The sequence below is a fragment of the Vipera ursinii genome, assembly GCF_947247035.1.
Source record: "Vipera ursinii genome assembly, chromosome: Z".
Lineage (NCBI taxonomy): Eukaryota > Metazoa > Chordata > Lepidosauria > Squamata > Viperidae > Vipera > Vipera ursinii.
The window spans coordinates 108,750,936-108,776,770 of record NC_139517.1 but is presented as its reverse complement, the minus strand read 5'-3'; the positions used below and the strand labels follow the sequence as shown (position 1 = coordinate 108,776,770).

Below are 25,835 nucleotides of genomic sequence, written 5' to 3'. Positions count from 1 at the left end.
CCCTTTTCCTGCATCCCACTGAAAAAAAAATCCCTTTCATGCAGAGGTGGAGTGAGCTGAACTCTTTTGGTAGGCAGTTTTTTTAGTCAGTCTCCAAAGATGATAGGGAGCCAAAGTCCAAGCAGAAAGGCAGTGTGGTAGGGTAAGGGGCAGGGTTGGAGAAGCCACTATGAGGCCTAGCATAGGCCAAGGGACAAGTGTCTCTTCATTCAAGGGCTGAAAAACTTGCTTGGATTTCAGCAATGGAGGATTTTCAATTCCTAAGTAGACCTCTGCTCCTTACCTGGGAATCGGTCCACTTAATGACCACAAGATCATTTAACAACCATAATTGAGAATGTTGGGATTGTGGTCGCCGAACAAAGCTGTCAGATATTTTCCTTACCAACTGCAATTACTGACTCAATTGTGGTCATAAATTGAGGATTATCTGTACATTGTATGGAAAAGTCTAGATACATCCTAGTCAAAATTTGTTATTTCTATAGCTGGAGAACTATCTTAATTCTTCTTTATATTCTTGATATAATATGTGTTCAAGAGACATCTTACCTCTGGAGATCTTGTGATAATAAATTGAATGAATGACTATGACCATCTTTGCAATGGTCATAAATAAGCCTCTCCTTTGGGTGATTTGAAGATCACCACTGCCTTTTAATCCTCTAGGCATAAAATAATGAGTTATTTCAATGATTTCTCAGAGAATGTAGTTTCCAAGTAATCTACCTGCTTGATCCAGCTCAAATATGTTTAATCACCCCTCAGGAAGGCTTTGGTTACACGATTGTATGAATAGCCTGCAATTTATAGATACTTATTGTGTTCGTCTATGTTTGATCTATATGGGTAAGGAAAGAAATTTGCTCTGTGATATTTAATCATTCTTGTGAGTAAGGAAAATGCTATTCTACCACATTATGTCATTTTAATTAAGACAGCGACACAAACATTAATAATCAAAACCGATCAGCAATACATCAGTGTAACCCGAGCACAATTGGATGCTAACTTTTTCTTTGTTACATGTGATAAATAAAGGCTTGGAAAGGTCACTGATATATTGAAAGGCCAGAAGGAATAATGTTAATTTATAATACAGCTGAGTAATGCTTACATTTATTGTTTTAGTTTCTTATCCGGAATGCAGAAGGTCCCTAATTTAATGAATTGACAATTATGTTTCTTTCTCAAGAACAAAGGTGATTTCTAAACTAAGGTGTTGCAGAGAATGGCATTTTAATGCAATTAATTCCTTTAATTACACTGTAAGCAAATATAACCAAAACCTTCCATTTATTGTTTCTTGTATGTAGGTATGTGTTTGTGTGTAAGTTAGATAGAGTTTACATATTTACTAAATTTATGTTTCACCTTTTCTCCGGGAACAGAATGCAGCAGCTATATATATATGTTTGTACATGTGAGTTGTGATCAACTATTATGTTGTGAGCCTCAGGCCTATGCTCCAAGTTACTTTTATAGGTCATCCTAGAATTACAACTGTAAATGTGTCTGGAATTACAGTTATAAGTCATTGTGGTTATGGCATCACATGGCCAGATTCAATTTTCTGATTATTTTTGTGGCAGTCATTAAGTGAATGCCAGAGTTTTTAAGCAAATGCCATGGTCATTAAGTGAATGCAGAGGTCGTTAAGCAAGTCAATTTTCACCAAGGGTGTTTTTTTTTTAACTGGAAACCAGAAGAAAATGCCAGTAATGGCAAAACACATTGCAAATCTCAGTTACATATATGGGAAACAGCCATAAAGGTAAGTTGTTTGCTAATTGCCCAAAATGCAATGGGGGCTGTGCAGCTGTCATAACTTCGTTAAAGATCATAAGTAGCTTATTCATTTCATTTCATTTGTTTGTCACCCATCTTGCTTCAAGACAACTTTTAGAGTGACGTGGAACAGTTTTTAAGCAACCAGTCATAAGTCAAGGACTATCTGTACTCTATTATCTGTAAAGCAGTTCTTAAAGCAAATCTGTCTTTCATTTCATCTCAGTTTGGGAAGCTGGATCTTGAACAAATATAATGGTCTGATACTTTTGATATTTACACGTGTTTATCCAAGCTGCAATTTTCCCTATTCAGAAAAAAGTGGTGTTCTCGTTTGTACCTAACTACAGATGATAGTGATCTAGATATTACTCACACATATTAATCTAGAAGTACGCAAGCATTTCAAATTGAGTTTGAAACAGTCTGTTCCAATTATTCCTAAAGTGTTGGGATATCTCTGTGGCCAGCATTGTGTTGGGAAATGGAACTCCTCCAGCTGTGCAGAGTTTACCATTTCCATTATGTCTCTTAATGCCCCAGTTTTTGAAGATTAGGGTTACTGTAGAAACAATGCTTGAGGAACATCTTACTGCTTATTCCTGCTGAAGAATAACAGCTCTCTGAACCTTGTTTCTTTTCAGATGGTTGTTTTAAAATGACTCACATTCCTTGCTACAGTCTATCAGACTATAAAGAGAAATATAAAACCAAAAGTTAAGCATGCGGGCCACTGTAGGCTATAAAAATGTGTAATATTGCTCTTCATAACAAAAGACAGGGAAATATTCCTGTTTGACATAAGAGTCCTATTTTTTTGGAGTCTTTCACTGCAGCTGTACGATGGCAAGCTAAACGCATGAAATTGAAGGAAAGATGTACAATTATCAGTGGTACTATTATAGTAATTATGGTGGGCTAACCCATTTAAAGGAGAACAAAAAAAATCAGCAGTCATTGCCACTTACAGATTAATGTTTTTAAGAACTGAGACTAGAGTGAATGTTTTTCCCCTCAATTGTGTTGCTTTTAAAGGATATGAAAGATGATGTGCTGCTTTTATATTAATCTGCTACTAATATACACATTTTAATCTTTCTGAGAAAACTGAAATGTTGAGGTAAATATTTTATTTTTCTTATCAGAAAAGGTTTAAATTTATATGATCAATACTCCTTTTTATTGGTAACAAAATCTGATCAGACAGAAACAACCCAATGAAAAGAGAGTTAAAACATGGGCACATCCAGGTGCTTCTAGCAGATAAATAGAGAATAAAAAATGCAAGTGGTCAATGAAATTGTCCTGCAGTGACTACCCAGAATTAAAATTGAATTTGAGATAACTGTTACGATAACCAGCTATGTTTACCAAGACTATAAAAAATACTTCGGAATGTGGAGGTTTCCCCCCCCAATTTAGGAAGAAGGAGCAGCTAGAGAAAAAGCACACTTATGCTAAGATTCATAACAAAAAAGATGTTTACATTCTTGTCATCTTCCAAATTAGCTCAAAAAGCCTTTTCCCAATGAAATTCCTAGAAAATCTGAAAGCACACTATAAACAAAGTAGAAAACCAAAGCCATTTTTGCAACAAAAGAAGACTGTCAAGAAACTAAAAGATGAATTTTGGCATGCTATATAGAGAGAGCATTAATCTTTGGGCTAATTATCCTACTTTGGACACATTAGGCAAAACGCAGCTCTTTGGAAAAGGCATTAGCTTAGAAAGAGAAGAAGGCAACCAAGAGCAACGTGGAGAGACTCAGTGGTTACAGTGGCTACAAGAATTTTAAAAATCAGATTAGAAACAGATAGTCATGGAGAAAATCTACCTATATACTTAACTTGGAGCCAAAAATGACTTGATGGCACATCAACCAACCAATCGATCGTTGGGGATCAGATGAGTTTAGAATAGATTTGTTATTATTCACAACTTCAGTAATTCATATGTTAATAATTATTTTGATTAAATAGTAATACAATTATAATACATTTATAATATACCTCCCCTGGATGATTCTGCTCTCACACAGATTAAAAAAGGACTTAGATTTGACTATATGATCAGGGCCATCTTGAACACTGACATTCATTTGGATTCCTTTAGTGCTATTGGTTTCCCTCTCTCCTTCCTTCCTTCCTTCGTCCATTCCTTCCATTGTTCCTTCTTCCCTTAAGAGTTTAGACACACTGTAGAAAAAAACTAAAATCATAACCAGCTTTTTTTTTCTAGGAGCTTTTACAAAATGGGAGTATATGCAATTTTCTTTAAGGAAGGGAATTTGCCCTCTCCCTCTCCTCCTCACTTACAATTACTCCATGGTCCAGCCCACAGCAAACCTCTGCAGAACTTCAAGGATGGGCTTGGGTTATCCTTTCCTACAAATGCATATTATGTAATTTGTTAGTTGCTAGTGGTCAGTCCAACCCTTGTTACAGGATGAACAAATGCTTGCAATCTCATTCTGTTTCCCTTGGTAATCTATAACTTATCTATTGTCTTCCTGTTCTTACCAACCTTACCAGATTTTAGAATAGAAAAGAGCTGGAAGGGGCCTTGGAGGTCTTCTAGACTAACCCCCTGCTCAAGCAGGAGATCCTATACCAGACAAATGACTGCCTAGTCTCTTCTTAAAAACCTCCAGTGATGGAGCACCCATGATTTCTGAATGCAAGCTGTTCCACTGGTTAATTGTTCTCACCTCCAGAAGTGGTGAATGCTCCAATACTGGAGGTTTTTAAGAAGAGACTGGCCAGCCATTTGTCTGAAATGGTATAGGGTTTCCTGCCTGAGCAGGGGGTTGGACTAGATGACCTCCAAGGTCCCTTCCATCTCCTTCTTCTTACTACTACTACTACTACTACTATTAGGAACCTTCTCCTTAATTCCAGGTTGCTTCTCTCTTTGGTCAGTTACCAACCATTGTTTCTTATCTTGCCCTCTGGTGCTTTGGAGAATAATTTGACCCCCTTTTCTTTGTGGCAGTCCTTCAAATATAGGAATACTGCAATCATGTCAACCCTAGTTCTTCTTTTCTCTAGATTAGCTAAACCCAAATCCTGCAACCATTCTTCATATGTTTTAGTCTCCAGGTCTTTAATCATCTTAGCTGCTCTTCTCTGAACTTTTCCCAAAGTCTCAACATTTTTTTTTGTTCATATCCCATGCTCAAGGTCTGGGAGTTCTTGCCTGAAAGAGCAATCAAGCTTTATTTGATCCAGGACTCTTGATCCATTGATCCATTGGCTCTTTTTTTGCAGATCATACTTTTAGTAACTGCCTCCAAATCAGTTATTTGATTTATTTCTCTATTTTTTCTCAATGTCCAGTTTTCAAAGCCATATATATATAATATGTGTGTGTATTTCTTGTTTGTCTATGTTTGTCATTGCCTTTCTCCCCAAGATTAATCTCTTTATTTCTTCAGCATATTGACAATCTTTATCTATTTTCAAGGCTAGAATAACAAAGTTTTCTATGAAGTTCTTTTTTTACCATCAATTGTCAATTCATTAATCATACAGTTGATATTATCTTCATTTTCTGTATCCTTTTACCATAGATGCACAAGGTCTAAAAAATGTTCAGAGAAAATGCAAAGCTGCTGTGTTGCATCTAAAATTGTTTTTAGGATTTGTTAATTATTGTAACAGTTTCTCTATCAAATGTAGTCCTAGTGCTCTATACCTTGAACATTTTACTATAAATAGGAAAAGCACAGCAGAGGGCAAAGCAGTGCAAACAAAACAGTCGTACACTACAATCAGGACTTAGAAGTGAAATTGCCTAGAGACGCCTCATTATATGGCATTGATGTGGTTATGCCACACCTCATGAAAGATAGCAGTGAATGCCTGATAGGAGTATATCACACTGTCTCACAGCTGCAGGGAAAAATTATGCAAATAGAGAGAGAGAATAACTGAGCATGGCTTAACATTTCAGCCAGTATTTGTAAAGAAGAGAATTCAGTCTCTCATCAGCTACTATTGTCAGTCTTAAATTCACCAAAGGGAATTCTGCTTACAGCAGATGCCTGAATAAAGCATTGGGCTTTGTTGCTTGGTGGACATAAACATACAATAGATTTTAAAATGACACATGTTCTTTTGAATGCAGATGGATTATCTTGTTTATCTATAAGGAGTAAACAAACTGAGGAATGCACACCTGACAGAGATTGACATAGTTTCTCTTGCAGAAATGGAGAGTCCTCTCTTCACAGCTGAGATGACCAGTGAAAGTCAGACAAGAGGATTTATCTCTGGTCTACATAGCAACCAAGAATGGAGGATATTTGTGGAGTTTTATCAATGCCATGACAACTTATACCTGGTGACAGTTTCTTTACATAAAAACTGATTCGTCATGACATCCAAGCTGAAAGATGAGGCACTGAAGGAACTACATGTCGCACATATCTCAATTTTGTTTGCTGCCCAGGAAAAATCACCAACATGAACACTGTGTACAGAGTCCTCAATGTATGGCCACAATTGAGCATGGAATTTTGGACATAAATTGTTGTGGTCATTAAGAGGCTCACCATGTGACCTGACTCAATTTTTGGAATATATTTATGATGGTTGATAAGTGAGTCACCACAGTTGTTAAATGAATCAAGCATATGTTTTCTCTGGAAAATGACAGAAAACATTGTGGTCACATGATCACAAGAAGTGCAATTGAAATGCAATCATGGGACTTCAGGAGATGGTGGTGATGCAGCAGCAGTTGAAATTTCAAATATGGGTCATAAGTAGCTTTTTCTGAATTCTGTCATAACTTCAAATGGTCTTTAAGGTCATGAGTTGAGACTATCTGCAATGAGTTACTCAGGTGGCTAACATGTCCAAAATAATTTGAAAAGTGCATTACTTCAGCCATGGCTTCCTTGCCATGAAAAAACACTTCTACTGACATTGCAGTATTGTTTTTGGGTATAGATTTTTTTTTACTTATGATAAGTATGTGTTTGAAGTGGACAGAGGTGTTTTCAGTGAGTTCAACAGGCACAAAGACACACACAATATAGATATATTGTGTGAACTGGTGCTTCAGAATAATTAGTGAATGGCAAACTGTATCTGAACAATTTCAGCTACCTTACATCAACATCTTAGCCACAGCTACCTACGGATTGGCTGAAATATTTTGTTCAAAATCTCAGGAATATTTTTAATTATACCTAGGGAAAATACACTGAATCACAAGTTGCAATATTTTTCAATTTTGCATATTGCAGCACAATATACAAATCAAATGCCCATGATATTATTGTTAGATTGTACCTTATATTTAAGACTGTATTTTCTTAATCTGAGAAGTAATCAGAGGCAGAAACATCACACAAAATAACTGAAGAGAAGAGGTAGCAAAAGAACTTGCAACTACCATGGCAGTAGATTCCTGAACACGGAGTATCTATTAACACTTGTATCTTACAACCAGTAATTGCTCCAGTTATCAGTACCATAACTGATATACCATTTGTATTTGGAAGCTCTTATAGCCATAGGATCTGCACCTTGATAAGGAGAAATGGGTGGTAGTGGTAATCCCCTCAGAGCAGGGTAGCGGTAATCCCTTTAGAGTAGGGGTGTCAAACTCAATTTCATTGAGGGCCAATCAGCATTATGGTTGCCCTCAAAGGGGCAGGTGGGCGTGGCTGGGTAGGCATGGCTGGATGGTCACAGCCAGGTAACTGTAGCTAGGTGGGTGTGCCCAGGTCAACATCGCTCACGTTGAGGGGCATCTGTGGGGGACAGTCAAGGCTGGGAGGGGTGATCCGGAGGTCTCCAGTAGAGGAAGGTGAGATCGAGGCCTTGTCCATCAGAGAAGATTTGCCATCTCCTGGACACAAGGCCAAAGGGGGGCACTGCCCAACACACCTATGGACAGGACCTGGCCTATGGGACAAAAGGAAAACTGGAGCAGGGGGAGACAGGAGTGTGAGGCAGCACATGGTGAGCATCAGGTGGCTCCAGGTTGCCCTCTCTGCCATGTGGCAGGGCTGGAAAGGAAAATGTGGTACTCAAGGCACTCATGCCAGGGACTGGGAAGGCTGGGATCTGCTCATCCTGGGGTCTCTCTGAGGCAGTACCTAGGTGCCTTGCTGGACTGTCCCTCATGGTCATGCTAGAGAAAAGTTGCATCCTTGGAGAGGTAGGTGAACGGCCAATGCACACCCGCAGCATGGAATGGCTGGGTGCCCAGCAATGTGTGAGCCACCCCATGGAGAAGGACGGCTGCACCCCATGCCTTGAGGCATGGGGCTGATGGAACAACATGGCCTGAGCAGAGAGGATCCTGGGTGTGAATCCACCTGGAGGAGGATCCAGGCACTGATGGTCCTCCAGGCTGCCTGAAGCCGTGGGCAGCAAAAGGCAAGTGCTCAGTTGATTCCTTGAGCTCCTGGGGCACCAGGACCCCACAGCCCAGCCCTGCTTCCTTGAGGGGGCTCCTGGCTATGCTTACCTCCTCTTTGAGGCTGCTGCTTCTGTGCTCGCTCTCCTTGGCCAGGCTGCCCTTCCTGGGCTGGAGGAGAGCTTCAGCTGGATGGGTCTGCTGCAGGGCACCACCAGTCCCCATGTGCTTGCTGCCTCCTGTGCACGTGCCCAGGGAGAGCGTCTGGCCGGGCTGGGATGGTAAGGGCTGGCCCCTCGCTGTCTCCAGGGTGGCCCTGAGAGCTAGATCTAAACCCATTGCAGGCTACATCTGGCCTGCAGGCCTTGAATTTGACATGTCTGCCTTGGAGAGACCAACTGGATTTTCAAGCTAAATGACTGTAAAAATAACAATTATTTTCAAATTCAACCAAATACATCAGGCAAAGAAAAAGGTGAAATGAGGTGAAATGAAACACACACCCCCCACACACACCTGACTGCATTTGTTTCCAGAATAATACAATTTTAAATTTTTGAACAAGGAGGTTATTGGAATTAATCGCAACTGACTTGGATGCATTCTCCAGTCTTCCTACTGCTGCCAGTATTCTTACCACTTCTTCCCATATTACAACTGGCCTCATTTCTCAGTAAAAGATAAAGGTTTCCCCTTTCCAGTCATGTCTGACTCAAGGGGGCAGTGCTCATCTCTTGTTTCTTAGCCAACATTGTCCAAAGACATTTTGGACATGGTAATGTAGCCAGCATGACTATATGCTGAGGCACATGGAACACTGTTACCTTCCCATCCAGAGTTGTACCTATTTATCTATTTGAATGCATTTGCATGCTTTCAACCTGCTAAGTGGGCAGAAGCTCGGGAAAGTAATGGGAGCTCACCCATTAACTGCTGAGCCATCACACACACCCTTTCCAAGTATCCTCCCAGCATGATTATCACAAATATTCCTACCAACCTGCCACCGCCAATCTGCAACTGAATGCTTTACAAAACATACAAAATGGTATGTTTTATTCAATTTAACACTGAATGGCACAGTTGAAATTTAACTTAGAAAAAAAAATCCTAATACTCATATATCAAACTTAAGTGGTTGGATAATACTCCTGCGTTTGAATTATCCTCAAGGGCAAACCATAGACAATACATTGCAGGGAATACATTCCTTAGAATAGATAATTGCAACAAAAACCAGAAGAAGAGGGAGAAGGAAAGGGCTTCTAGCCACTGAGAACAATTAAGCGTTGGATATTAATCCTCTCTAACCTTAAACCTGCATTTATCCCAGAAGTAGAATTCAATCTAGAAATAGATTCTGCACAGAGATCATCACTGCGTAAGGTCTCAACCTTTCCCCATGTAAGTTGCACATTTTATTAATTACAATAAAATATTCATAGTAAACCAAATCCTTGAATATATTTTAGGATGACAGATACGTTAAACAAATAGTATTCAAAATTATACTATTAATTCTCTTTACTATATTTTAGAAACAGATAAAATCAAATGCCAGTGTGAGAAACGACCAGATTAATCCACTATGCCAATAAAAATGTCTAATATTTTATAAAACTATTAAGCCAAATCTTCTTTGGAAATATAAATGATTTTTGAGGGGTTACAGTTTAAGAAAAGAAACACTCCTTACTGTGACTTTTTAGCTATAGTAGATTAAAAAGCAGCCTTTCTATAAGTTTTTTTAAAAAAGAAAAAAACATTTTAATTTTTATCAGATCTTCAATCACACTGATATTCAGACATGATTAAGCCCTTTAGAAGCACAAAGAAAATCAAAAGGTAACATATTAGAAGTTTTAAAACTATGAACAATAATGATTTTTTTTCTTTAAAAGAGAATTTCAGCAGGGCATGTTGAAAAAACTAATTGTTCATATTATGTTTTGTATTTTTTAAAAGAATTTTAATAAGCACTGCGATGTATTGTTATGATGTAGTTGTGGATGATTTCAATAAAATAAAAAAATATATTAAAAAAAACACCTAATTGTTCACAAGTAATGGAAAGTAAATTGCCCAGGAATTCAATCAAAACACTTCTGGGATCACTGATAATTGTTATAGTATTTACATGTGTATTTTAAAGTACTAAATTTCGGCTGAAGTTTACTTTAGTTAATGTTGGCTAACCCTAATAGTGCTATTAACTTTGCAAACATCTGTCATGTGGTGCATGTCCATTCTAGGCCAAACTGTGATCTGTAATGTACCTAGAATGGATCTCAAGCTAAATGATGGATAAGTGATTAACTTTAGTTGGCCTTGGAGTTTTACAGTTTATGGATTTTACCATTCAGAATGATGTCAGTACAAGTAGTCCTTGACTTAGTACCATTCATTTTGTGATTATTTGATGTTACAGTGGCACTGAAAAAGTGACTTATGACTGATTTTCACATTTACCTTTGCAGGATTCCCCAAATGTGGACCCTTGGCAACTAGCCATATATTTGTGAAAGTTGCTGTGTCCCAGGATCATACATTCACCTTTTGTGACCTTCTGATAAGCAAAGTCAATATTGAAGCCTGATTCACTTAAGAGCCATGTTACTAATTTAATAACTGTAGCGATTCACTTAACAACCATGGTAAGAAAGGTCATAAAATGAGGAAAAATGCACTTAACAACTCTCTTGCTTAGGAATGGAAATCTGGGGTGCAATTGTGGTTGTAAGTTGAGGACTATCTGTATAAATTAATGATCCTGCCTTGGTCTCTAGAAAGACTACAGTTTCATGAGTAAATAATAGATTCATGAGGATAACAGTTGTAACTGCAGATTATTCCATTAAATTAATTTGTTTAATAATTAGATTGGTTGTTACCAGACTGGTATACATATGAAGAAAGGTGACTGCTGGGATGGTAGCTTGTGGGGAGCTTCATGGGATTCAGCGGATGGGACAAAAGTATTTTATTCAGTTTCTTCTCCAGTGAAAGATAGTTCTCTGATAACTTTGATATCTAGGTAAGAAACATACACAAACACACATATTGTTGTTGTTAGCTGCGAAGTCGTGTCCGACCCATCGCGACCCTATGGACAACATTCCTCCAGGCCTTCCTGTCCTCTACCATCTTCTGGAGTCCATTTAAGCTCACGCCTACTGCTTCAGTGACTCCATCCAGCCACCTCATTCTCTGTCGTCCCCTTCTTCTATTGCCCTCGATCTTCCCCAGCATTAGGCTCTTCTCCAGGGAGTCCTTCCTTCTCATTAGGTGGCCAAAGTACTTGAGTTTTAGCTTCAGGATCTGGCCTTCTAAAGAGCAGTCAGGATTGATCTCCTCTAGGACTGACCGGTTTGATCGCCTTGCAGTCCAAGGGACTCGCAGGAGTCTTCTCCAGCACCACAGTTCAAAGGCCTCAATTCTTTGGCGCTCAGCCTTTCTTATGGTCCAACTTTCACTACCATACATTGCAACTGGAAAGACCATAGCCTTGACTATACGCACTTTTGTTGACAGGGTGATGTCTCTGCTTTTTAGTGTGCTGTCTAGATTTGCCATGGCTTTCCTCCCCAGGAGCAAGCGTCTTTTAATTTCTTGGCTACAGTCCCCATCTGCAGTGATCTTGGAGCCCAGGAAAATAAAATCTGTCACTACCTCCATTTCTTCCCCATCTATTTGCCAGGAATTGAGAGGGCCAGATGCCATGATCTTGGTTTTCTTAATGTTAAGTTTCAACCCAAGTTTTGCACTCTCCTTCTTCACCTGCAACAAGACACTCTTTAGTTCTTCTTCACTTTCTGCCATTAGAGTGGTATCATCTGCGTATCTTAGGTTGTTGATATTTCTTCCGGCAATCTTAATTCCAACTTTTGATTCATCTAGCCCTGCTAGATGAATATATATATATATATATATATATATATATATATATATATATATATATATATATATATATATATATATATATATATATATATATATACACATACATAACCAAAGAGGGAAAGTCATCCTGTGAAAGTGCATGAACATTGCCTTTTATTATAGAGAATTCTGACCCCTCTATTGTGGAGAATTTTCTTACACTGAAGTATTATACTATTGTAATCAAAAGTTGATCATTTTTTCAGTATTTGATTTCAATGGATTCTATTGTAATGCAGACTGAATTAACTGCTTTATATAAGAGAGAAGAGAGAGAGAAGAGGGTGAGGGAGGGAGAGAAATTCTGATTATCCCCAGAAGGTATAATGGGTGCTATGGCCCAACCCACATGGTGAAAGGTTTTTCTAAAATGCTTACCTGCTTGGAGAAAACAGCCAAGCTAGATTTTTCCTCCTCTGGACCATCTTTTAAAGCTAGATCATCAGACAAAGCCCCAGACTCACTATCATCTTGATTTTCAAAAGGCAACTTCCTTTTTTTTCTGAGCTGATCTCTAACTCGGTACCCGCGATAAATACTCTGAATGACGAGTGCTGCCTTCACTTTGTCAGATGGATCACTTCTTTCTCGAGAAGCTTGCTGGCTTGGGTGGGAAATGGGTTGATTTTGGTCTTCTTCAGGAAGATTTTCTTTTCTCCCTGGGCTTGTTGCCATTCCGGCTTGCTTATTCTTGAGAAATGATTCCCTGAAATATATTTAGTGGAGATTACAGGAGACAGCTACTGTAACCTTACAAGACCACTCAGGGCTAGTTTATGCATTAAAATGTCAATATAATACTTTTTCTCAAAATGAAAACAAAGCAAAACATTTCTTTGGAGTGATGCTTTTTCTGCATGCATCACCTAAGTTTGTTTTGCAAAATAAAGGCATATACTATAATGTTAAAAAATAAGATTTATGGTTACTAGGAGACAGGTACTGTAGGCAGCATTTTTTCTGCATATTATGCCATTAAAAGTACAATGGAAACAAAATGGTGCTTTACTTTTATCATTTCACTCACTGTCTGACCATCCAGTAGCAAATTCCTATCCTGTGAAATGGCCTTCCATACCTACTGCTGAGAGAAATGAACTTGGAGGAGCCATTTGAGCCCACTTCAGTATTAGCTCTTCATCCTAACTGCACAAAGGCTTCATTGAGTTGCAATATGTGATTCTAGACCAGGGGTAGGCAAACTTGGCTATATTATGACTCGTGGACTTCAACTTATAGAATTCCTGAGCCAGCCATGCTGGCTCAGGAATTTTGGAAGTTGAAGTCTATGAGTCATAAAAGAGCCAAGGTTGCCTATCCCTGTTCTAGACCACCAATATATGTTTTGCCGGAAAGAAGAGAATGAGATAATTCTTAAATTAGAAGAGCTCTACTGGACCAGACCAAGGTTGATCCAATTCAGTGCAGTAACATTTGGTACTGAAAGGCATTCTGCCAGTAATGCATCCGTTGTAGTAATCTGCACTCCAGATTTTGAGTACCAGGTAAAAAGGCTATTCAGTATAATTTTCTTTCTTGTATTTTTAAGTATCCTGAATTCTCAGCATCTCTATTCTATCCAAGAGTGATTTAAAAATGTATTTGCTTCCATTCCAAATGGAGTCCAGAATCCAAAATAAATTTTACATCTCATTTAATGAATAAAATGTTAAGAGGTTGAGATTTTTTTTTCATACCATGCACATTTTTTTTCATACCATGTACATGCACATTTTTCTGTATTATATTTTGAAAATAAAAATTAATATTGTTGAAATCTCTCTTTTAGAAAGACTGCATGGAATGGTGCTGTTTGAAATGAAAAAGAGTATGTTTTATTACAGAAGAGTTGGCATTTAACATAACAATTTTAAGTAAGATAAAATACTACCTTTTTCTTTTGAGACTTGTTCTCTCCCTGTATCCTCTGAAGTAAGACTGAATTATTACCGCAGCATCATTTATTTCTTTAGCCCCCTTTTGGATCAAGAATCTTCTGGTAACTAATATAAATCACAATAAGAATAAACCCTTAAATTATTTTTGTAATCAGCATATTTAAACTAATTCTTCCTTAATCTGGCATTTTCAGATTGGATTGGATGACTGTCCTCATCAACTCTCCTTCTCCCAACTTTAGCCTGCTGGGTCTATAGCTATAGATGACAATTATTGTTCTTTTCAGCTGCTGGAGAATGCTAGCCTGGGGAACACTGGATTATATAATCAATATATTATATGGTATACAATAGTGGCCAAAATTGTGGAAAACCTTTGGGAAAAGTGTACAGTAGAAATGCCACCTTTGGTTAAGTTTCCACCAATTTTTCTTCCAATTTCTTTATAACTGTAGCCTTGTTCACTTAATAGTACTATTTTACATCACTTTCTGGGTAACCAGTCAACTCTTTGCACTATTACTTTAATTTTATTACATTTTACAAGCTCATTAAATGAAAGAACACAAAAAAACCCAACCAACTTGATAGCGATCACATAGCACACTGACAAATGTCCTCCTCTCAGCTTCAATACATGACATTAATAACTGAATCCTACTGTGATCGGATTGGCTCATTGCTAAAACAAGATGACACCTGATTGTCTCTTTAAACACTCATGCTCATTGGCTACAATCAGATGAAGGAAAGCTACCTAATATCAATCTAAGCAAGTTGTTCTTCCTTTTTCTGGTTATTTGGCTATAACTTTTCACAGAATACAGTACAGATAATTGAACAAACTTTGTTGCATTGCATTCTTGATTAAATTATCTTTCCATAGATAAATAATTCTATGGTACTACTCTAAAAAAATGGTGTTATTAGCCATCAAACCTCAAAAATACCTTTTTCCCAAAAGGTTTCCACAATTTTGGCCACTACTGTACTTTTCATTATCTCTATCCAAGGTAGTGAGAATTTCTTATTTTTAGATAAAGGCTTATGTTATTAGAAGCTCCCAAGTCTTCATTATTAGTTGGATTCAACTGAATTTCATCACAGTGCTTGGTGATGGATAAACATCTTCCATCAAACTTCATAAAAGCAGGTTTGTTTAGGAATGCATGATCATAAGTCACAACTCCGCTGTTCAATGCCTTGTCTCCATTTTTTAAACATTTTTTGCTATTATTCCTTCCTCTTTGAAGTCACTAAGTTACACAATCCTCATGGGATTTAATTCTTTTTGCCAACTTCTCCTATCTGGAAAGCTTTTCTTCCTCCCCCAACCTTCCCCTCCTCCCCAGATAGTGAATGGGGAGGGATAATACTATACTCCTAAACAAGAGTGGAACTACAACTTTTGATTCAATATTCTATTGCTTACTGCAGTTGGCTGATAGGATCACGGTGTCAGAAATAGTTCCTAGTTACTGTAATAATTCTGCTCATATAGGCTGCCTATTGCTTCAGCAGAAAAGCTTCTATTTGAATTGCAACTTAGAAAAATTAGTTCAAGTTCTAGATTCTGATTTCTAGCACTGGTAACTGGCTTCTCTCCTGCATCTTGATTCTCTGCTACCACTTGTATTCACTAGCTCAGGCAGGAACACATTAAGCGGAATTAGAAAAAACAGTCTTTCCTTCTGTTTGATAGCTCTACATTCTGACTGTACAAACCTTGATGCTATAAATGGAAAGTCTTACCTGACTGGAGCTTGATAATCCACATAGCTGTCCCATGCATATTCTTTGCCTCTGCAAATGCTTTGCGAGTGACATATCCCCTGTAAACTGAAGACAGAAGGTGTAAGCAGGGTTACCTAGTTATTCACATCTGCAAGGAGGAAGGGAATGGATGAAAGATTATTCTTTGGGACAAACTTTGTTGTCTTTGTGGCATACTTCATGGTTTGAAAGAGGGCAATGAGGATTATAGGGATTGGACCATGAAATAAAATAGGTGGGTCTATTTAGATGCAGACAGTATAACATATTTTTTTTGAAATTGCACTTCAAGATACAGCTCTACTTTTGATTTATAAAACTGTGACATCTCCAATGGTAGAAAACAAGAAAACTGGCAAGAAAACAAACAAGGAAAACAAGAAAAAAAATAGGGCTTAGGGTTATTAAGTACATCTGGAATCATAGGTTGCCCACTCTTGTTTTAGGACGTCAAATACAGTGAAATTTTATGTAGAGATCCAGGCTCATGACAAGAAAACACAAGTTGATTCAACATAATGAACAGCTTTCATTTGGGAACAAGAATGCAGCTTTCCTCTCAAAATGGAAAATTCAGACTTTAAAAGAGATCAAATTGTGGAAATGGATTTAAGGATCAAACTGTCATTTTCTGTGGTATGAAAAGCTAAAATCTCAGACAAGATGCTCTATCTTTTAAGCTAAAGCCTTATAGTTGCTTAGTCAACAACCAGCTTAATTAATCTGTCTCACCTTAGACCTTTCAGGTTTTACCATATTTATTAGTTTATTTGACAACACTGTCAGACAACTTCTCTCGTTATAATGTTCACAACATTATAAAATTTTCTGCTGGGAAATAAAGCAGATTAATAGGAAAGGCTTTCAGCTGTAACGAAAAGCCACCAATGCAAGAAAGGAACTTTTTAAAGAGGAAACGGTTAAGCTGGAAATAGATTCTGACACTAAGATGAGAAAAGCCAGAGGAGAACCAAGAAAAAAAGGCGAGAAACATGGGATTGCATTACTGGCATACTTGGTACAGTATACTATTTTGGTGACTTTAAAATTTCTAAGGGGGTTGAGAGTATCTTCTCATATTCCCTTGTCCAGAGATATAAATCAATCTCATTGGCAGGATCTGCCAACTTTCTGGCAATCTTGTACTTTGGTTACAGGTTGACTTTTCTGAGATATTGTCCAAGTCACCAATTCAAGATTCTATGGAGAAACGGAAGGGCAACTGCAGAAGCCAAAATATCATCAAAATTACAAAATTTGCATTATTACATCCCAATATAAGCACTGTCCCTTCCATACTTTTTTGTGATATCATAATACAAATAAAAAAGACAGTTTATTTTGTGATGCATGCATGTGATGCCCATCAAGAAGGGAAATATTCATGTATGCAGACTTGAGTTTCCTGATAAAAGTTAACTTATAAGTACAAAGTAGAACAAGAGAACAAATCATATATAGTGAGAATTAAAACAATAGTAGAAATGGGTGTTTCTTTTGTTCTACACCTGAGAATCTTATTCTGTGTAAATACATGTACACGTGATGCTAAAAATATTTTTATTACCTGATTGTATTTTAGTTGCACTTGCTTCCCTTTTCTCCTTCAACTTTTTAAATCTGTTTGAACGAAGCCATTTTCTCACATAGGATTGAATCAAAACAATCCTGTTAATTGTCTCCTTTTGCTTTATGTTCAGTTGTTCTACATGGTAGTACTTCAGAAAAACCTGTTGTTAAAAAAGAGGATGATTACTATATATTATAAAAAAGAAGACCCACTTAATTCCATAGATAATATTACTAATGATGATTGCTTTTTAGCTAGGAGAAAGCCACCAAATATCTGCCTTAAAAAAACCCAAAACCCTCCAGCAATGTTGGAAGTCAGGGATGATAGATATGAACAATGACCAGAGAACAGAAGTTCTAATTTTATGGTGGATAAAATGTCAAAATGCCTGTCAAATAGAGGTAATTCTGAATCTGGCATTGAATGTTAGACAAAATGATTTTACTTCTTAGATTATTGTAATGTACAGCACGCAGAAACAATCTTTGCAATGGACTTTAATTATCTGTGAAATTGTGTACAAAATAGCCCGAAACCAAAGTCACAAATATATTGGTTAATAATAACTACTGGGCCAACTTCAAGCTAACAAATTCACTTTTCATCAAATTATATTAAATAAGTGATAAAAAGGGAGGATAATTTTAAAAAACTGATGGATGTAGCCAGTGCTTTTTTTCTAAAAAAAAGGTGCCGGAACTCTCATCTTGTTAATCTTTTATTTATATAATTTTATTTATATATTTATTTATTTCTTAATTGGCTTATACTCTTTGGTTGCGCTGTACCCTGTTTGCAAGTCCGCCACTTACTGAGAGAAAGTTGGTGAAATCGCTTCCCGGGGCACAAAAGGAGGAAAGATTGCCGAGAAGTGCACTTACCTGTATACTGGCATTGTGAAGATTCTGGATTTCCCTCTCAGCCTTCCTATCCTAGGAAGATCCAGCAGAGATTGACCAAAAAGTTCATCTCGGGTCTGAATTCCCATGCAGTGAAAAGGAGAGGGCTTGCAACTTCTGGTTGTATTTATCCATGTTTCTGCACACTGAGATAATCGGCTACTTGTACAAATACACAGCCTATCATGCTTTTATATTTATATGTAACAGATGCATTACCTGAAAAGTTAGGGGAGAAAAAATTGTGTATATATGTATTTTGGTTCTCACTTTAGAAGCATTTGGCATGTCTGCACTGCCAATTGTACTGTTAATTATATACCTATAAATATATCACTCATGACATAATTTTTGGAATGTATAAAAAATTTGAACCAGCCCAGAAACTCATTTCCCATTGTTTGTGTATATATAGAAAGTAAACCCTGAAATAGATTTGGAAAGAGCAAGGACTTTGATTACGGTAAATGGAAATGTTGCTAAGCATAGAACTGTTAATTTGCAGCTGTTTCTTCTGTTTTCTTTTTATGTGCTTATGATTTTACATCGCATTTTAAAATCGGAGACGGGGCCTAGAGAGCCGTTGGAGATCCAGTCGATCCGAATCCGACCGATTGCGACTAAGAATCCTCACCAGGTCTTATCTCGCTGCGATAAGGGTGGCAAAATCCAACTACTTTTCCACCCTCATCGCGTCCGCAGATAATCGCCCGGCTGCCTTGTTCAGGGTGACTCGCTCCCTATTAAACCAAGAGGTGAGGGAGGAACCCTTGCAGGGTCGAGCCGAGGAATTCGGTCAATATCTGCTGGATAAAATTGCTCGGATTCGAACTGGCCTGGACTCCAACTGGGCTGAGATGGAAGAACAAGACATGGACAGTCTTGTCGACGTCATCTGGGAAGAATTTGATCCTGTAACTCCTAAGGAAGTGGACAGGATTATGAGAAGGTTGAGCTCCTCCACATGCTTACTGGACCCGTGCCCTTCCTGGCTGGCCTATGCAGCTCGAGAGGGGACACGAGGCTGGTTCCTAGCGGTCATCTCTGCTTCTCTGAGTGAGGGTCACTTCCCCACCGCCTTGAAGGAGACGGTGGTGAGACCTCTCCTCAAGAAGCCCACCTTGGACCCAACCTCTTTGAATAACTTTCATCCTGTCTCCAATCTTCGCTTCCTTGCGAAGGTTGTTGAGAGCGTGGTGGCGCACCAACTCCCTCAGATCCTGGATGAAGCGGTTTATCTAGACCCGTACCAATCGGGTTTCAGGCCGGGCTACAGCACGGAGACGGCATTGGTCGCTCTGATGAATGATCTCTGGAGAGCCCGGGACAGGGGCCATTCCTCTGTCCTAGTCTTATTAGACCTCTCAGCGGCTTTCGATACCATCGACCATGGTATCTTGCTGCGACGCCTCAGGGGACTGGGAGTGGGAGGCACGGTTCTGCGTTGGTTCTCCTCCTTTCTCCAGGGTCGCTCGCAGTCGGTGCTGACAGGGGGACAGAGGTCGACCCCGAGGCCTCTCGCTTGCGGAGTCCCTCAGGGGTCGGTCCTCTCGCCTCTCCTGTTCAACATCTACATGAAACCACTGGGTGAGATCATTCGCAGTTTTGGAGTAGGGTACCATCAGTATGCTGATGACACCCAGCTTTTTATCTCAACTCCAAACAATATCAGTGATGCCCTAGACGTGATGTCCCGCTGCCTGAAAGCGGTCCGGGAATGGATGGGGAGGAACAGGCTTCAACTGAACCCGGACAAGACTGAATGGCTGTACGTACCGGCAAGCCAGGATATTCAGAACGTCCCATTGCTTAACATCGGGGACAAGTTACTACCCCCTGTTGATAGGGCCCGCAACCTGGGTGTCCTCCTAGACTCGCAGCTCTCCCTGGAAGACCACATAGGAGCTGTGACCAAGGGGGCCTTCTCCCGGGTTCGACTAGTTCGCCAACTACGGCCTTATCTGGACCTGGATTCCTTACGTACAGTCACCCATGCACTTGTGACCTCTCGCCTAGACTATTGTAACGCCCTCTACATGGGGCTGCCCTTGAGATCCACTCGGAAGCTTCAACTGGTGCAAAGTGCAGCGGCACGGACACTCTTGGGAGCCTCCCGATACTCCCATATCACACCTCTCCTCCGTGCGCTGCACTGGCTTCCGGTTGCCTTCCGTGTGAAGTTCAAGGTGCTAACAATGACATACAAAGCCCTACAGGGCATGGGTCCGGACTACCTACGGGAGCACCTTCTGCCAATGTCAGCACCCCACCGTCCTGTGCGCTCCCACAGAGAGGGCCTCCTCAGGGTGCCACCGCTCAAGGAATGTCGGCTGAGGGCATTCTCAGTGGGTGCGCCAGCCCTCTGGAACAGCTTACCAACCGAAATCCGGATGGCCCCCGACCTCCGTACCTTCCGACGCGACCTAAAAACCTTCCTGTTCCAGCAGTCCGGCCTGGCATGATAGCTTTAATTGGGGTCCCAGTTTGTTTTTACTATTGTTTTTTATTGTTTTTTATTGTTCAATCTGTATACCTTCCTTCCTCTATACACCGCCCCGAGTCCCTCGGGAGAAGGGCGGTCTATAAAAACAAATAAATAAATAAATAAATAAATAAATAAAATCAGCTAAATTGAATAGGAATAAGATTGTGACTGAAAGAATACTAATTCTGAAATATAGTAAATATCTTTAACAAGTAACGTTAAATTTAGTTTTAGTGTCATTTCCTTGCTTACTGTAGCTAAAACTGGAAATTATATTTCTAAAGCATTAGTATGGATCATTGAAAAGAACAAAGATTTAATATTTATGATTCAAAAATATAAATATGTGAGAAACATGTTTTTAAAGACCTTTGCAGCTTGTTCTCATATATACCCTGCCACAAAGGAATAACTAAAATTATGAAATTTAGAATCTACCATGCTTCCCTCCCATGGACAGAAGACAATCCATGGGAAATGTGAATCAGTAATCCATAAGCATGATAGGCTCTGTATTTGTACAAGTAGCCGATTATCTCAGTGTGCAGAAATGTGGATAAATACAACCAGAAGTTGCAAGCCCTCTCCTTTTCACTGTATGGGAATTCAGACCCGAGATGAACTTTTTGGACAATCTCTGCTGGATCTTCCTAGGATAGGAAGGCTGAGAGGGAAATCCAGAATCTTCACAATGCCAGTATACAGGTAAATGCACTTCTCGGCAATCTTTCCTCCTTTTGTGTCCCCCGGAAGCGATTTCACCAACTTTCTCTCAGTAAGTAGCGGAGTTGCAAACAGGGCACAGCACAACCAAAGAGTATAAGCCAATTAAGAAAAAGGTATTCAAATATTTCCCTCTCTTCTCCTTTTCTGCTTCGAGTGGTACGCCTGCTTTTGGGAGGAAAGCGGAGGCATCTATTTCTCACTTCTCCTGACGCAAGAGCAGGGCTGCCTTTCCAAGTCAAGGCCCCTCACGGGAGAGGGTGCGGAAAAGGCAAATGATTCCAAGAAAGAACTGGTGCGCTTGGGATTGCTATAGCAACGGCCTCCTCGTTGGAATTCAAGGCAGCCACCGCCATTACGGACCCCAAGAGGGTACTGAGGCCATGCTCTGACAGCGGAGCAGTTTGACATTGTAGCAGGCTGGATGCTAAGGTTGAAATTGACATTTAGCCATGCAAGGTTAGGGATTACTCTTTTTCCCCGCAGCACTCAGGAACCAGCAGTCACATGTTTCTGCAAAGGTGAGGGAACAGAACACAGTGGAAGTGTGTATTGTGTTGAGGGAAAGGTGCTCCAGGGTGGCCACGTAGGTGTGCAGGATGAGGCGGCAGCGGAGGCGCAGGTCCAGCACCGGGTAGGCTACCAGCTTGGCTGACACGGGTGAGCACAAGGAAGGAGTCCACATGGACTCCGCAGAACCCACCTCCCACTCCTTGTCCTCACTTACCTACTTGAGATGGTGTAATTGGGCAGCAGGGAGGGGTGCAAAGTTCCTGCCAACTCTCCTTCGCTGCAGGCAACTTGCCTGTGCAAAGTTTCCTGGCCTGGTCTTTTGGCGCGCTCAGCAGCATTTCCAATAGGGGGAGTAGCACAACTTTTGCAAAAGCTTTTTCTGTGTGTGTGTGTGTGTGTGTGTGTGTGTGTGCAAAAAAAAAAGATGCCGTAATGCCGTGCTGAGCATTCTATGAGAAAAAAAGCCCTGGATGTAGCTATTGATGGCATGTAAGTTAGCCTCCATAACACTATATTCTTGATTATCCTACTTGTTTCAGCAGGAGCACCACAGAAAATAGCGGCAGAGCATGGAAATAAGATAAGATAATCTTTATTGTCATTTTTTACTGTGGGCACACGTCAAAAATGAAATTTAGTTGCCCACTCTCAAAGTGAAACACATACATGACACACACCTAAAACATACTACATAGTACCTTTGTTTTCCCAACCATCCAGTTATTCAACTTGGCTTTTTCCAAGATGGCAGTACAAGTAGCAGAATTTATAGGAAGTTCGTTGCTGGAATTGTAACAAAGGAAATAGTATCTACAAGAGTGAGTCCAGGAGGGAAAGAAAGAAAAAGAGTGAGAGGAAAAATGACCAACTATTTAACAATTCATTTGCAGGGCTTATTAGATAAGCAGTAGACAACCTTTACAAGTTTGGCTGCATCATACTTAGATACCAAGCTAAAAAGCAATTCAAATAGTGAGGTGCACTCAAGTAACAGAAATAGCCACAAAGCATCAGTGAATATGTTTCAATTTATCCACCTATTCAGATACCTCAGTACTGTACAAAAGTAGCTAAATTTTCAGAGAGGAAAATGCATGATGTTCCTGTTACCTTCTCAAGAAGATCACTATATATATATTTTGCCTATGTTAAGTCTTTTGTCAGCTTTGATAGGTATAACATGAAGAGCTCACTGACTTTTGGAAAACTTTGTTAGTTTGTACAATTTAAGTAAACCTTTAAAGGATTGAATATTACACACTTTTTGTTTGTCTACCCATTTCTCCATCCTTCACCTAACTACATTATTATCGATCACCACACTCTTATTAAACTCCCCACTAGAAGGGCCCAACTATTTTGATCATGCTGGGAGAAGCAGCTGGTTGTCCTCCTGGGAATTTGGGCGCCAATGTCAACAAGCATTTTCTTCTATAAAAGGAACTGACCTCAGGAATGGCCTCTACTGTAGTTGGAGACTGCTATGTCTCCAACATTATCTGCCTTTAGGAAGAGGATGAAAATAGAACTTTTCTAGAGGGTTTGTGAGGGTCTGATGCCAGATATTCTTTGGAGATTTTTAATTGGCTAGAAAGGCCCAACAGAGGCTTCACTTTCTTAGGGTCTTGAGGAAGAACAGGGTAGTACAACAGCTAATGACCCTCTTTTACCGGTCTACTATAGAGAGTGTCCTCTCGTATGGTATTGTGGTTTGGTATGCTGGTCTGACAGCCGCGGATAGGAAAGTATTATAGAGGGTAGTGAGCACAGCACAAGACATTGTGGGCTGTTCCTTGACACTACTGGATGACATCGCCTCTTTGTCTGACCTTTCCCAGTAAAAATAGCAAATTCTTCTTAAAGGGGTAGAAAGCAATGGCTGGTGTTTGTTTGTATGTATGTATGTATGTATGTATGTATGTATGTATGTATGTATGCATGTATATGCATATGTATTCATTCATTCATTCATTCATTTTATATGCCCCCTCTCTTACCTTTAAGGCGTTTCTAGCATTCTCTTGGCAGAAACACAAACAGATAGAAAAAAAAAACATAAAACACAGATGGAAGGAATAATAGAGGATTTTGTTTTACAAAGAACTTACCGCTTTATGAAGTTTGCAAAAAGAATACGATGAGAATAACCCTTTTGCCGAATCTGAGCTGTTTCCAAAATTCCAGTGTATCGCAACTGAATCAATACTTTTTCTTTTTCATACTTGTTTGCCTGTCGATGGTTGTTTGGTTTAATACAACGAACAAAATGAGGCTGGCCAACTGCCAATTTGTACAATAAATCCATCAATGAGTTCTGAATGGAAATGATGGAAATAAACATTTGGGATTCTTTTACAGACTCTATTTGCAAAACTGATAAAGCTTCTGTCGGCAATATTTGAATTGTGCCTGACTTAAAAGAATAACTACAGACGGTCATAAGCAAGAATGAATTAGCTGCAATAACTGAAAGAGCAACTATAAATAATCTCTGTTCTCACAAATACTTTAAACAATATAAAACTGAGTGAAGATAATGTCAGGAAGAAGTAAATGTTTGGGGCCAGTGAGCATATTTAGAACTACTGTCAACTGACAGTTATAAAACACCAGTTGACCACAGAACAAATAACTACTGTATGATTGATTTCCACCATAACCTTTAGACTTGGATGATTCTTCTGGAAGATTTCTACCATCCCATCCTCTCTGAGATATCCTTTTGTAAAGGATGCCTAGGAACCTTATAAAGGGAAGAGTCAACGTGGCAACACATTAGTAGTTCTGATAATAAGCTTCCTTATTTCATAATGAAGTTGAGAGAAATACGTGGGAATACAGTTAGAACTTGACTTACAACAGTTCATTTATTAACTGTTCAAAGTTACAATACATTGAAAAAAGTGATTTATGACAATTTTTCATACTTTGTGAAGCATTCCCCATGGTCACATCATCAAAACTCAAAATGCTTGACAAATGGTTCATATTTTTGCCATGTCCTGGGGTCAGGTGATCCCCTTTCATGACCTTTTGACAAGTAAAGTCAAGGGGAAATCCAGATTCATTTAACAACCATGTTACTAAGCTAACAAATGCAACAATTTACTTAACTATGGCAATAAAAGTCATAATATGGGGCAAACTCACTTAACAAATGTTTCACTTAGCAACATAAATTTTGGGCTCCACTGTGGTCATAACTCGAGCACTTTCTGTAAAAACATTGGTAGAATGCTTTGCTTTAGAATACACTAATCTACTACTTCACTTAAAAAATTAAAATATTTTAATATCAGATGAAATGGCGAGCACCAGAATAGTGCTTGTAGACACAGCCTCATCCATGAGCTCCAGACTGCTTCTCCCTGCTCTTAGCTTGATCAGTCAGCTGCCACAAAACAGCAGGAGAACAAAGCTGGCAAAACATTAAGTGAATTCATCCTATATAATGGATGAAACACTATTTCAAAAATAAAATTAGCCCTACATCAAAGTGTAAAGCCTACACATGAAATTAAAACAATTATCTGAGAATGAGATGAATGACTCACCTTTCTTTGAATATAAATAACTATGTGCCAAAGGTATCATATTAGAAGGTAATGCTAAATGAAGTATTTAAATTTCTGACCTCACTATTGATAAGAGATGATTTCTTTATGTCAAATCTAAACTTTCATTACTGGATTAAACTACTATTTGTTATCCTAGGTTCTTTAGGCAAAGTTTACTTAAAGGGAAACCTAGAGACTAAATGTGCAGAATAGACAAAATACACATGAGAAAGGAATTTTAAGTTTGGTTGTCTATGAGCTCTTGCCTATTCAGTACAATGTATTTCATTGTTGCGACTTTTCTGGTGTTTAAG

At 39.0% G+C, this 25,835-nt stretch overlaps 1 protein-coding gene across 1 annotated transcript in view; it reads right to left on the bottom strand.

The window, feature by feature from the left end:
- MYO3A (myosin IIIA) overlaps positions 1-25,835 on the bottom strand; it is a gene marked incomplete at both ends in the record, with an annotated part of 141,405 nt that overhangs the window by 25,189 nt on the left and 90,381 nt on the right. Inside the window, 9 exons of the mRNA XM_083379040.1 lie at positions 5,291-5,345; positions 7,539-7,704; positions 8,121-8,434; positions 12,479-12,806; positions 13,992-14,103; positions 15,751-15,837; positions 17,339-17,501; positions 22,663-22,774; positions 24,073-24,278. Of these exons, the coding sequence (XP_083235166.1) occupies positions 5,291-5,345; positions 7,539-7,704; positions 8,121-8,434; positions 12,479-12,806; positions 13,992-14,103; positions 15,751-15,837; positions 17,339-17,501; positions 22,663-22,774; positions 24,073-24,278 (1,543 nt within the window). The remainder of the gene's footprint in view (positions 1-5,290; positions 5,346-7,538; positions 7,705-8,120; positions 8,435-12,478; positions 12,807-13,991; positions 14,104-15,750; positions 15,838-17,338; positions 17,502-22,662; positions 22,775-24,072; positions 24,279-25,835) is intronic.